At 41.7% G+C, this 12,204-nt stretch overlaps 1 protein-coding gene across 4 annotated transcripts in view; it reads right to left on the bottom strand.

The window, feature by feature from the left end:
* Nucleotides 1-1,790: 1,790 nt before the first annotated feature.
* Nucleotides 1,791-12,204, bottom strand: part of si:dkey-17o15.2 (UAP56-interacting factor) — a 41,146-nt gene continuing 30,732 nt past the window's right edge. The window contains exons 4-9 of one of the 4 annotated variants that reach the window (XM_041219688.1): nucleotides 10,382-10,503; nucleotides 9,887-9,965; nucleotides 7,833-7,888; nucleotides 7,680-7,754; nucleotides 7,222-7,366; nucleotides 1,791-1,993 (exon numbers count right to left, since the gene is read on the bottom strand). In XM_041219688.1, coding sequence (XP_041075622.1) covers nucleotides 1,898-1,993; nucleotides 7,222-7,366; nucleotides 7,680-7,754; nucleotides 7,833-7,888; nucleotides 9,887-9,965; nucleotides 10,382-10,503 — 573 coding nt within the window. In that variant the 3' untranslated portion in view covers nucleotides 1,791-1,897. Of the gene's footprint in view, nucleotides 1,994-7,149; nucleotides 7,367-7,679; nucleotides 7,755-7,832; nucleotides 7,889-9,886; nucleotides 9,972-10,381; nucleotides 10,504-12,204 lie in introns of all 4 variants that reach the window. The other 3 variants (XM_041219687.1, XM_041219689.1, XM_041219690.1) reach the window with 3 other exon arrangements.

Here is a 12,204-nt window from a genome sequence, read left to right as displayed (position 1 = left end):
CTCCAAACTTATTGCACCTCCAAACTCATTGCAACTCCAAACTCATTGCACCTCCAAACTCACTGCACCTCCAAACTCACTGCACCTCCAAACTCATTGCACCTCCAAACTCATTGCATCTCCAAACTCAATTCACCTCCGAACTCACTGCCCCTCCAAACTCACTGCATCTCCAAACTCATTGGATCTCCAAACTCATTGCATCTCCAAACTCATTGCATCTTCAAAATCATTGCACCTCCAAACTCATTGCACCTCCAAACTCAATGCATCTCCAAACTCAATTCATCTCCAAACTTATTGCACCTCCAAACTCATTGCAACTCCAAACTAATTGTACCTCCAAACTCACTGCACCTCCAAACTCACTGCACCTCCAAACTCATTGCACCTCCAAACTCATTGCATCTCCAAACTCAATTCACCTCCGAACTCACTGCCCCTCCAAACTCACTGCATCTCCAAACTCATTGGATCTCCAAACTCATTGCATCTCCAAACTCATTGCATCTTCAAAATCATTGCACCTCCAAACTCACTGCACCTCCAAACTCACTGCATCTCCAAACTCATTGCACCTCCAAACTCACTGCACCTCCAAACTCAATGCATCTCCAAACTCAATTGCACCTCCAAACTCACTGCATCTCCAAACTCAATGCATCTCCAAACTCAATGCATCACTGCATCTCCAAACTCAATGCACCTCCAAACTCATTGCACCTCCAAACTCAATGCATCTCCAAACTCAATGTATCTCCAAACTTATTGCACCTCCAAACTCACTGCACCTCCAAACTCATTGCATCTCCAAACTCACTTCACCTCCAAACTTATTGCTCCTCCAAACTCACTGCATCTCCAAACTCATTGCATCTTCAAAATCATTGCACCTCCAAACTCATTGCACCTGCAAACTCACTGCACCCCCAAACTCATTGCATCTTCAAAATCATTGCACCTCCAAACTCACTGCACCTCCAAACTCACTGCACCTCCAAACTCATTGCATCTCCAAACTCAATTCACCTCCGAACTCACTGCCCCTCCAAACTCACTGCATCTCCAAACTCATTGGATCTCCAAACTCATTGCATCTTCAAAATCATTGCACCTCCAAACTCATTGCACCTCCAAACTCAATGCATCTCCAAACTCAATGTATCTCCAAACTTATTGCACCTCCAAACTCACTGCACCTCCAAACTCATTGCATCTCCAAACTCACTTCACCTCCAAACTTATTGCTCCTCCAAACTCACTGCATCTCCAAACTCATTGCATCTTCAAAATCATTGCACCTCCAAACTCATTGCACCTGCAAACTCACTGCACCTCCAAACTCATTGCATCTCAAAATTCACTGCACCTCTAAACTCATTGTGCTCTCTTAGAATGATGCCATTAAGGGCTAGGTTCTCAAAGATATATACAGCCTCTGCTCACGAAGCTACTGTACTATTGAGCACTCTCTTTGAATTATGCCATTATGGGCTGGATTTATGAAGATATTTCCTCTAAATTGTCATTGACACAATTTCTGATAGTAAAATACAACCACTAAGTGGCTAGTGAGCAGGCTGTAGTTATTTTGTTTTTTTTGTATCTGCCAAAAGCCACTGTTGCTCAAGCTTTAAAACCTACGAAGTCAGTAAAGCGCAAAGAACACAGCTCTGATAAAAATAACAAAAAACAACATTTACTTTGAACACAGAAACAGACACTCAGCTGGAACAAAAGCGTTATTTAAAAATAAATGAAAAAATGCAATCTTTTTTTTAAATAAAACCTCTTTTAATGTAGGTACTGTACAACCCAAGGTTCTCTAATGACATCACTCTCATTGAAATGATCAATATAGCAGCACAATGACAGAACTATTCTTATTCTTTGATTGTCACTGCAGTGTTACTGTTCGTCCTCCTCTCTTCGGCACGGCATGCATTCCCTTTATGTTCAGACTGGAGAAGCGATCGTTCAGTGTCACTTGAGTCTGCAATTAAATGACACACAACAGCCAGGTATTTGTATCACATTGCATGATAATTTTTTCAGGGTTAAACCATTAACTTTTAACATGGGCAGCCTGATTTCTCAGGTTAACCACTGCCAGACCGTGCTTGGTATTATGGCACCACAGTTAAAACTTACAGTGGCTCTCAAAAGTATTCACCCCCCCCCCCCCCCCCCCCCCGATATTTTCACATTTCATTGTGTTACAACATGGAATAAAAATTGATTTAATTAGGAGTTTTTGTCACTGATCAACACAAAAAAGTCCATAATGTCAAAGTGAAAAATAAAATCTACAAATTGTTCTAAATTAATTACAAATATAAAATAATGAATTGCTTAAGTATTCACCCCATTTGCTATGACACACCTAATTAAGCTCTGGTGCAACCAATTTAGAAGTCACATAATTCATTGAACGGTGTCCACCTGTGTGCAATTAAGGCGTTTCACATAATTTCAGGTTAAATACATCTGTCTATTGGAGGTCCCACAGTTGGTTTGTACATTTCCCAACAAAAACTACATTATGAAAACAAAAGAACATTCAAAGCAAATCTGGAATAAGGTTCTTCAAAAGCACCAATCAGGGGTAGGATATAAGAACATTTCCAAGGCATTGAATATCCCCAAGAGCACAGTAAAGTCCATTATTAAGAAATGGAGAGAATATGGCACAACTGTGAATCTGTCTAGACTAGGCCGTCCTCAAAAACTGAGTATCTGGGCAAGAAGAGCACTAGTCAGGGAGGCCACCAAGAGGCCTATGGCAACTCTAAAGGAGTTACAGTCTTCCACGGCTGAGCTGGGAAACACTGCATATGGCAACAATAGCCCGGATGCTTCACAAAAGTGGCCTTTATGGAGAGTGGCAAAAAGAATGCCGCTGATGAAAAAAACTAACATCAAATCTCGGCTATAGTTTGCTCTGAGACCAAGTGGAAGAAGATTCTATGGTCTGATGAGACCAAAATAGAGCTTTTTGGAATCAACACTAAGCGCTATGTTTGGCGCAAGCCTAAAACCGTACATTATCCTGAGAACACCATTCCTACCGTGAAGCATGGTGGTGGCAGCAGTATGCTATGGAAATGCTTCTCTGCATCAGGGCCTGGAAAGCTTGTGAAGATAGAGGGCAAAATGGATGCAGCAAAGTACAGAGAAATCATGGAGGAAAACCTGTGGAAGCGTGCAAGTGACCTGGAACCTGGGAGAAGATTCATCTTCCAGCAGGACAATGACCACAAACATACAGCCAAAGCCACACTGGAGTGGCTGAAAATCAAAAAGGTCAATGTCCTTGAGTGACCCAGTCAAAGCCAGGACCTCAATCCAGCTGAGAATATGTGGAAAGATTGAAAATTGCAGTTCACCAAAGGTCCCCATCCAACTTGACAGAGCTTGAGCAATTTTGCAAAGAAGAATGGGCAAAATTGTAGTGTCCAGATGTGCAAAGCTGGTACAGACTTATTCAAATAGACTCATGGCTGTAATTGCTGCCAAAGGTGACTCTGCCAAATATTGACCCAATGGGATGAATACTAATGCAATTAATTACACTATGTAACACAATTTTTGTTCCTGGGTAATAAGTGTTATTTCCTAATTGCTTATGCCTCAAAAGTAAAGAAAATGGCTATTATTCCCAACAAACTTTGCTTTTGTGACCAGGCCAGTGATATTTCAAAATATCACTATTTCCAATGGGAAAACGGGCAAATGTGTGTCTTTTTGTTCACATAAAGTCAGTAAAAAACAACATATGAATCCAAATGAACATGTATTTATACTAAAGTAATACAAAAATGACTACAAAAGATTTAGAAGTGAGTAGTTTTTCGAGATTTACGATTATACGTGTATAATCGTAAATCTCGAAAAACTACTCACTTCTAAATCTTTTGTAGTCATTTTTGTATTACTTTTTGTGATGATCAGTAGCAAAAACTTCTAATTAAATCCATTTTGATTCCATGTTATAACAAGTCCAAGGGGGGTGAATACTTTTGAGAGCCACTGTAAACACATATTTCCTTTGTCAGGCCATGGAGTTTCAAAACACGGTTGTGCATCACAGTCACCATTGAAAGAGCTAGAAGTGTGATCAATCACACAAAAGGATCATTCCAGTTAATATGGAAGCTAGTTCATTTTTACAAGGGGAAGAGCCACTGCTTCACTTGCAAACTACACCAAGACTTTAATTCAAAGTAATATGCAAACATTGCTAAATAAAAATGGGCCATATTTTCAAAGCTACTGTATATATACACTGAGCGTACAAAACATTAGGAACACCTTCCTTATATTGAGTTGCACCCCCTTTTTCCCTCAGAACAGCCTCAATTCATCGGGACATGGACTCTACAAGGTGTCGAAAGCATTCAACAGGGATGCTGGCCCATGTTGACTCCAATGCTTCCCACAGTTGTGTCAAGTTGGCTGGTAGTGGATCTCTACTCCGAAAAGCTCGTTCCATCTCATCCCACAGATGCTCAATTGGATTGAGATCTGGTAACTGGGCGGGCCATTGTAGTAAGCTGAATTCACTGTCATGTTCGTGGAACCATTCCTGGACAGCCCTAGCCTTGTGGCATGGGGCATTATCCTGTTGAAAAAAATCCATTAGCAGATGTATACACTGCTGGCATGAAGGGATGCACCTGATTGGCAATGATGTTCAGACATCCTGTGGCATTCAAACATTGCCCCACTTTTATCAAGAGGCCCAACCTGTGCCATGAAAACACATCACACCATCACACCACCACCAGCCTGCATTGCTGACATGCGGCATGATGGACGCATGTACTCATGTGGTTTTCTCCATACCCTAGTCCTCCCATCAGTGTGAAACAGCTGGAACCGGGATTCATCAGACCACGTAATGTTTTTCCAGTCCTCCAGTGTCCAGTGTTTTCATTCCTTAGCCCACTGCAATCACAGTTTCTTGTGTTTTCCTGAAAAAAGTGGAACTCTGTTAGGACGTCTGCTGTCATACTTAATTTGTGTCAAGGTACTACGAGTTGTGCATTCTTTTATGGGTCTTTCAGCACCAATGTTGTACTGGACTAACTATAGCCCGTCTTTTGCTCTGCACAATTCATGTCAGCCTCCTTTGGCCTCTTTCATCAATGAGCCGTTCTCGACCACTGGATTGCCGTTGGCTGGATGTCCTTTGGGTGGTGGACCATCCTTGATTCACACGGGAAACTGCTGAGCGTGAAAAACCTAGCAGCGTTGCAGTTCTTGACACACTCAAACCAGCACGGCTGGCACCCATACCCTGTTCAAAGGCACTTAAATCTTTTGTCTTGCCCATTTACCCTCTGAATAGCACACATACACAATCCAAGTGGGTTTAAAAATTCAAGCAGCTCGGCTTTGTTTGATGGCTTGTGACCATCCATCTTCCTCTTGATCACATTCCACAGGTTTTCAATGGGGTTCAGGTCTGGAGATTGGGCTGGCCATGACAGGGTCTTGATCTGGTGGTCCTCCATCCACACCTTGATTGACCTGGCTGTGTGGCATGGAGCAAAACCAATAGAAAAACCAATCCTCAGAGTTGGGGAACATTGTCAGAGCAGAAGGAAGCAAGTTTTCTTCCAGGACAACCTTGTACTTGGCTTGATTTATGCATCCCTCACAAAGACAAATCTGCCCAATTCCAGCCTTGCTGAAGCACCCCCAGATCATCACCGATCCTCCACCATATTTCACAGTGGGTGCGAGACACTGTGGCTTGTAGGCCTCTCCAGGTCTCCGTCTAACCATTAGACGACCAAGTGTTGGGCAAAGCTGAAAATTGGACTCATCAGAGAAGATGACCTTACTCCAGTCTTCTACGGTCCAATCCTTATGGTCTTTTGCAAACCTCAGCCTTGCTTCTCATTGATGAAGGGCTTTTTTCTAGCTTTGCACGACTTCAGCCCTGCCCCTAGGAGCCTGTTTCGAACCATTCTCGTCGTGCACTTCACCCCAGCTGCGTTTGTCATTCTTTTTGTAGGTCACTTGATGTCATACGGTTGTTGAGTGACATTCGAATGAGTTGGCGGTCATCCCGGTCAGTGGAGAGTCGTTTTCGCCCTCTGCCGGTCTGTAGCTTTGTTGTCCCCAGTGTGTGCTGCTTGACCTTGTTCTTATGAACCGCCGTCTTTGAAATTTTAAGGATGGAAGCAACCCAATGCTCACTGTATCCCTCTGTCAGTAAAGCCAGAATTGAACCCTTCTTTTCCTCACTCAAAACTTTCCTTTTCAACTCTTTGGGCATGGTCAATAGTTATTTTTTGATTCCAATCACTTTTGAGGTACTACTAGCATTGTTTTGTCATCCAGCTTGTCCTATTGCAAGAGGATAGTGATGACCACAGGAGTGGTTTTTATACTTTTCCTCGTTAAATAAGATTTGGTTCAGGTGATCCCCTAATCAGTACCTCATTCAGTAGAATGAGGTGTGCCTGTGTTGGAATTCAACAGACACTGGAATGGAATGGCTGCCAACATGTAGAGATGCTGATTTAAGAAAAAATTGCAGTGGTCTCTTAATTTTTCTGCAAGGTAAAATCACATTTCTTTCACTCCAGACTACATGCACACCCACCCACCACAGTTCTTATACCCAAGACTACATGCACACCCTTAAACCAGATGTCAGACTTATTTGTTCTGGTTTGGAAACTTTACAATTTGGAGTAAATAACATTGAGAATCTAGCCTGTTGTGTATGTTTTTTTTTTTTTTTTTTTTATTAAAAATAATATTTTTATTTTCTAAAATACAATTGAGTCTTGAAAACAAAGCCCGGCTGGACTGACCGCTTCCACGGCATGGTATTGCAAGATTGCACCACGCCTGGCAACATGCCTCTAATTCACACACATCCACTTAGGTATATTACAAAGGTTAATAAATCCAATAGTCTTGCCAACATGCTAAATTAATAATTCAAGGGTCTCCGGAGACTTAAGGCGAGCGGCTCAGGGGCATGTGAAGCTGCCTGTGGCTTGTAACCCTTGTCTCAAAGTAACACTCTGTAACAATCACAGCAGCTTCACATGGCAAGTGCTGTCTAACGTAAAATAATTGAATTAGAAGATTAGGTTAAACAAGCAGAAATTTTAATTAGACAATTACTTTAATCAGATAATTGATGTGTGATCACATCAGCCTCCTCCAGCAGTTCCACATAGTGCCCCCATTTTGTACCTGATTGGCTAGTGCTTTGAAGTTAAACCTCAAAGGGATTCCTCTGGGTGGGGGGTGCAGGGTCTCCTCGTCTTCAGCCCCTCGTCTCTGTAGCACTGCTGAGGGTTTAATCCTCACCCGAGGGGTTCTGGGAGGAGAAACTGCACTGCAAGGTCAAGTAAGCAAGGCAGCTTTCAAACAACTCACTAATTACACACTGAGACCTAAAACAGCATACCACACACAATGCAAGGTGAACACCAAGATTCAGTGTCATCTTTCTTTCTTTCTTTCTTTCTTGCTGTTGTAATGATCGGCATGCAAGAAAGAAAGAAAGTGTATCTGTAATGACTGTGTCATTCCAGTGTAGTTAAGATGTTTCATGTAAGGTGTTAGTGAAATGTGTTGTACTAACAAAGCCCTTTGTAATTCCCCGTTCCCTCTCTTTAACGTTTGCTGTGTGTTTCATATTTACTCACGCAGTCTCCTGCACTGCCATGGGGTTTGCAACAGAGACTGTTAGGATGGACCCTGAGGATGCAGGCTGTCTCCAGCTTTGGATAAAACAAAAACAACAAAATATAGTTTATTATGGATCAAGAGCACGTTGTTTAATTAATTCTTTTTCTTACCTTCGGATTCTTTGATATTTCTCTGTCAATTTCCTACCGGATTGATGTAAAGGAAACTAAAAAATAAAAGCAGGTAAAGTACATTTAATAGTAGTAAAGAACATATAATGCGATATCATCTCCAAAAACAATAGGCTGCAATTCTATCATTTTTCATTAATGTCAAACATTAAATACAGTGCATGAGCAGGAATGGGAGGGTTAGTTTAACTCCAGAATCAGAACATTAAGCACTCAATCAGCACATATAGAGTAAAAAAAAGAAAAACTTGAAAGTGTTTTCACAAGTAGTGTCTGTTGAGCTGTTTGCATTAATTCATTCTAAACTGTCAGCCTCTACACAGTCAGCAAAGCTTCTATTTCAACAGCAGACAGGGTAGTGTTATCTCATTGCAGTGTAAGACAGGGCAACGTTATCTCATTGCAGTGCCCGACAAGGCAGTGTTATCTCATTGCAGTGTTAGACAGGGCAGTGCTATCTCATTGCTGTGTTAACTCATTGCAGTGTTAGACAGGGCAGTGCTATTTCATTGCTGTGTTATCTCATTGCAGTGTTAAACAGGGCAGTGTTGTCTCATTGCAGTGTTAGACAGGGCAGTGTTATCTCATTGCTGTGTTATTGCTGTGTTATCATTGCAGTGTTAGACAGGGCAGTGCTATTCATTGCTGTGTTATCTCAGGGCAGTGTTATTTCATTGCAGTGCTATCTCATTGCAGTGTTAGACAGGGCAGTGTTAATTCATTGCAGTGTTAGACAGGGCAGTGCTATTTCATTGCTGTGTTATCTCATTGCAGTGTTAAACAGGGCAGTGTTGTCTCATTGCAGTGTTAGACAGGGCAGTGTTATCTCATTGCTGTGTTATCTCATTGCAGTGTAGACAGGGCAGCGTTATCTCATTGCAGTGCCTGACAAGGCAGTGTTATCTCACTGCTGTGTTAGACAGGGCAGTGCTATCTCATTGCTGTGTTATCTCATTGCAGTGTCTGACAGGGCAGTGTTAGACAGGGCAGTGTTATCATTGCAGTGTTATCTCATTGCAGTGTTAGACAGGGCAGTGTTGTCTCATTGCAGTGTTAGACAGGGCAGTGTTATCTCATTGCTGTGTTATCTCATTGCAGTGTTAGACAGGGCAGTTTATCTCATTGTTGTCTCATTGCAGTGTAGACAGGGCAGTGTTATCTCATTGCAGTGTTTGACAGGGCAGTGTTATCTCATTGCAGTGTTAGACAGGGCAGTGCTATCTCATTGCTGTGTTATCTCATTGCAGTGTCTGACAGGGCAGTGTTATTTCATTGCATTGTTAGACAGTACAGTGTTATCTCATTGCAGTGTTAAACAGGGCAGTGTTGTCTCATTGCAGTGTTAGACAGGGCAGTGTTATCTCATTGCTGTGTTAAACAGGGCAGTGTTGTCTCATTGCAGTGTTAGACAGGGCAGTGTTATCTCATTGCAGTGTTATCTCATTGCAGTGTTATCTCATTGCAGTGTTATCTCATTGCAGTGTTAGACAGGGCAGTGTGCTGTGTTATCTCATTGCAGTGTTATCTCACAGGGCAGTGTTATTTATCTCATTGCATGACTGACACGGCAGAGTTTATCTTCACTGCGGGTCTAGACCGGGGGGCTAGTCTAGTGGCAGTGCTATCTCATTGCTGTGCAGTAGACAGGGCAGTGCTATCTCATTGCTGTGTTATCTCATTGCAGTGTCTGACAGGGCAGTGTTATTTCATTGCATTGTTAGACAGTACAGTGTTATCTCATTGCAGTGTTAAACAGGGCAGTGTTGTCTCATTGCAGTGTTAGACAGGGCAGTGTTATCTCATTGCTGTGTTATCTCATTGCAGTGTTAGACAGGGCAGTGTTGTCTCATTGCAGTGTTAGACAGGGCAGTGTTATGTCATTGCAGTGTTATCTCATTGTTGTGTTATCTCATTGCAGCATTAGACAGGGCAGTGTAATCTCATTGCATTGTTAGACAGGACAGTGTTATCTCACTGTAGTGTGGTACACACAGTGCACCAGTTTCATGGAGCACAACATGGCAGCGCCTCACCCCTCTGTTCAGATTGATCTTAGTCTGTTGTTGCTGTGTTTGATGCAGTTTAGGTCCTCTGTTTGGCAGGGGAATTCTACTGTTACTTAAAAATAATGGAAATAATGGAAGGCATATTATTAGTATAGTACTCAAAGGTAGGGCCTATTTTAATAATCTAAACCATGGCCGATCTAAATACTACCATCATATGAATCTGTATGAATCCTAACAGGATTAGATATATCCATGCCACAGCAGTAAATCAAAATCTGAAAAACAACTCCATGAATGTGTAACTCTCTCATCCTACTCCCTGTGCTACTGAAGTAGCAACTTGGGTTTACATTACTTATTGTTTCCTGTAGAATCACTGGGAGTAAGATAAACTTCTTTCTTGGTTTGATCTGAACCACAAACCGAGCCAAGCTTATAATACATAATAATTGGAAATTAGATTTGCTTTTAACAGTGGCTAGCACGCTTCCTTTTCAAGATGTAACACAACTCATATACCTTCTCCCAGCGGTCCAAGGACCCCTGAAAGGCTGCCAGTATGGTCTTCTAGCAGAAGGCTGCTGGACTCTGAGCAATCCTGGCCTGTTGCTATTAACACTGGAAATCGCTGCTGTGTTTACCTGGAAAAATCAATACGAAAAAATGTACTGCAGAATAAAATACATTTCTGTCTGAGCGATACATTAACTGGGACGGATGAAGTAAGAATTTACTCTAGTAAAGGATAAAACAATAAACATTATATAAACCTAAGCACTATAAATGCATAACAATACTGGTACTTGCTTCCTTACTAAAACGGGGTGCTGTCATTTGTTAAAGGCAAGCATGCAACATCCCCCAGCAGTTGCTGCCAACATTCTCTGTCTCTGTGGTGTGAAAACTTGTCCATACTTTGAGACTGCAAAATTTGCATCCACTGAATTGGTTGGAAGTGTGTGACAATGCTTTGCCAAGTTATACAGATGCGGAAATCAATTAGAAACAGTCCCAAAACTTGGTTACCTTCAAGGGCATCTGGCATACTTTAATAAAGGTCTATATGCAGCACGTTTGTTGTTATGTTGTTGGTCCCATCTAGGAATTTATTTTATTAGTATCGATTCAAAAGAAAGAAAACTTGCCTATTCGGGTCTAAAATTCTTACTGCGTTTAAAAAGTAGTAGCAGGTTGTTTGAAGCGAGGTGGCTGTGCTGGATTGTACCTGTAGTACTGACTTAACTTGGCTGCAACCGACAGGAATACTTTTTGTCTGCACTGACTTTCAAGTTTGTTTTCTGAAAGCTGTTATTTGTTTTAAATTCTGTTAGCAGCCTCTGTAGTATTCTTTCATTTAATGTGTGGTTCTGAAGCTAAATACTGATCAATCGTATTTTCTCCAAAGTCACATTACAAGATGCAAAACACTTTACCTCCATCTGCATGTAAAGTTTCTTCAGGAAATTTCTTGACACGATCCTCAGCCAAAATATACTTTGATACTTTTTGCTTTGTTGTCTATTTTTGGTCTTTTACGCTAGATTTTAGCAACCTAAATCAACATAACAATGCAACACTGAATCTGTCCCACCTCCTACTGTACAGTACAGGTCACAGAAAAGCCAGTACAGACACACCGATAGGCTGAATAAAACATTGTTGTCATGTGAACAGTAAGCTAGAAAGTTAACCGCTTTGGAGTATTTTTTTCTCCATGAAATTGTGAATTAGGTAGACTCGTATTTATAATATATACAAATATTAATAATTAAGTATGTCAGGAGGAAATTTACATTGAAATAATTATTTATTTCATCTATCCATTTGCAGCATGCAATGTGTTCTCTATAGAGCTTGTTTTCTCACTGGAGGAGGGGTTTGGCTCTGATTCTCTATAGAGCCGGTGTTCTGATTGGAGGAGGGGTTTAGCTCCGATTATCTATAGAGCTGGTGTTCTCATTGGAGGAAGGGTTTGGCTCTGATTCTCTACAGAGCTGGTGTTCTCATTGGAGGAGGGGTTGGGCTCTGATTCTCTATAGAGCTGGTGTTCTCATTGGAGGAAGGGTTTGGCTCTGATTCTCTACAGAGCTGGTGTTCTCATTGGAGGAGGGGTTGGGCTCTGATTCTTTATAGAGCTGGTGTTCTCATTGGAGGAAGGGTTGGGTTCTGCTTCTCTATAGAGCTGGTTTTCTCACTGGAGGAGGGGTTGGGCTCTGATTATCTATAGAGCTGGTGTTCTCATTGGAGGAGGGGTTTGGCTCTGATTTTCTACAGAGCTGGTGTTCTCATTGGAGGAAGGGTTTGGCTCTGATTTTCTACAGAGCTGGTGTTCTCATTGGAGG

Source organism: Polyodon spathula, chromosome 20, assembly GCF_017654505.1.
Source record: "Polyodon spathula isolate WHYD16114869_AA chromosome 20, ASM1765450v1, whole genome shotgun sequence".
NCBI lineage: Eukaryota > Metazoa > Chordata > Actinopteri > Acipenseriformes > Polyodontidae > Polyodon > Polyodon spathula.
The sequence above is the reverse complement of the archived record's forward strand: the minus strand, read 5'-3'. Positions and strand labels throughout refer to the sequence as shown.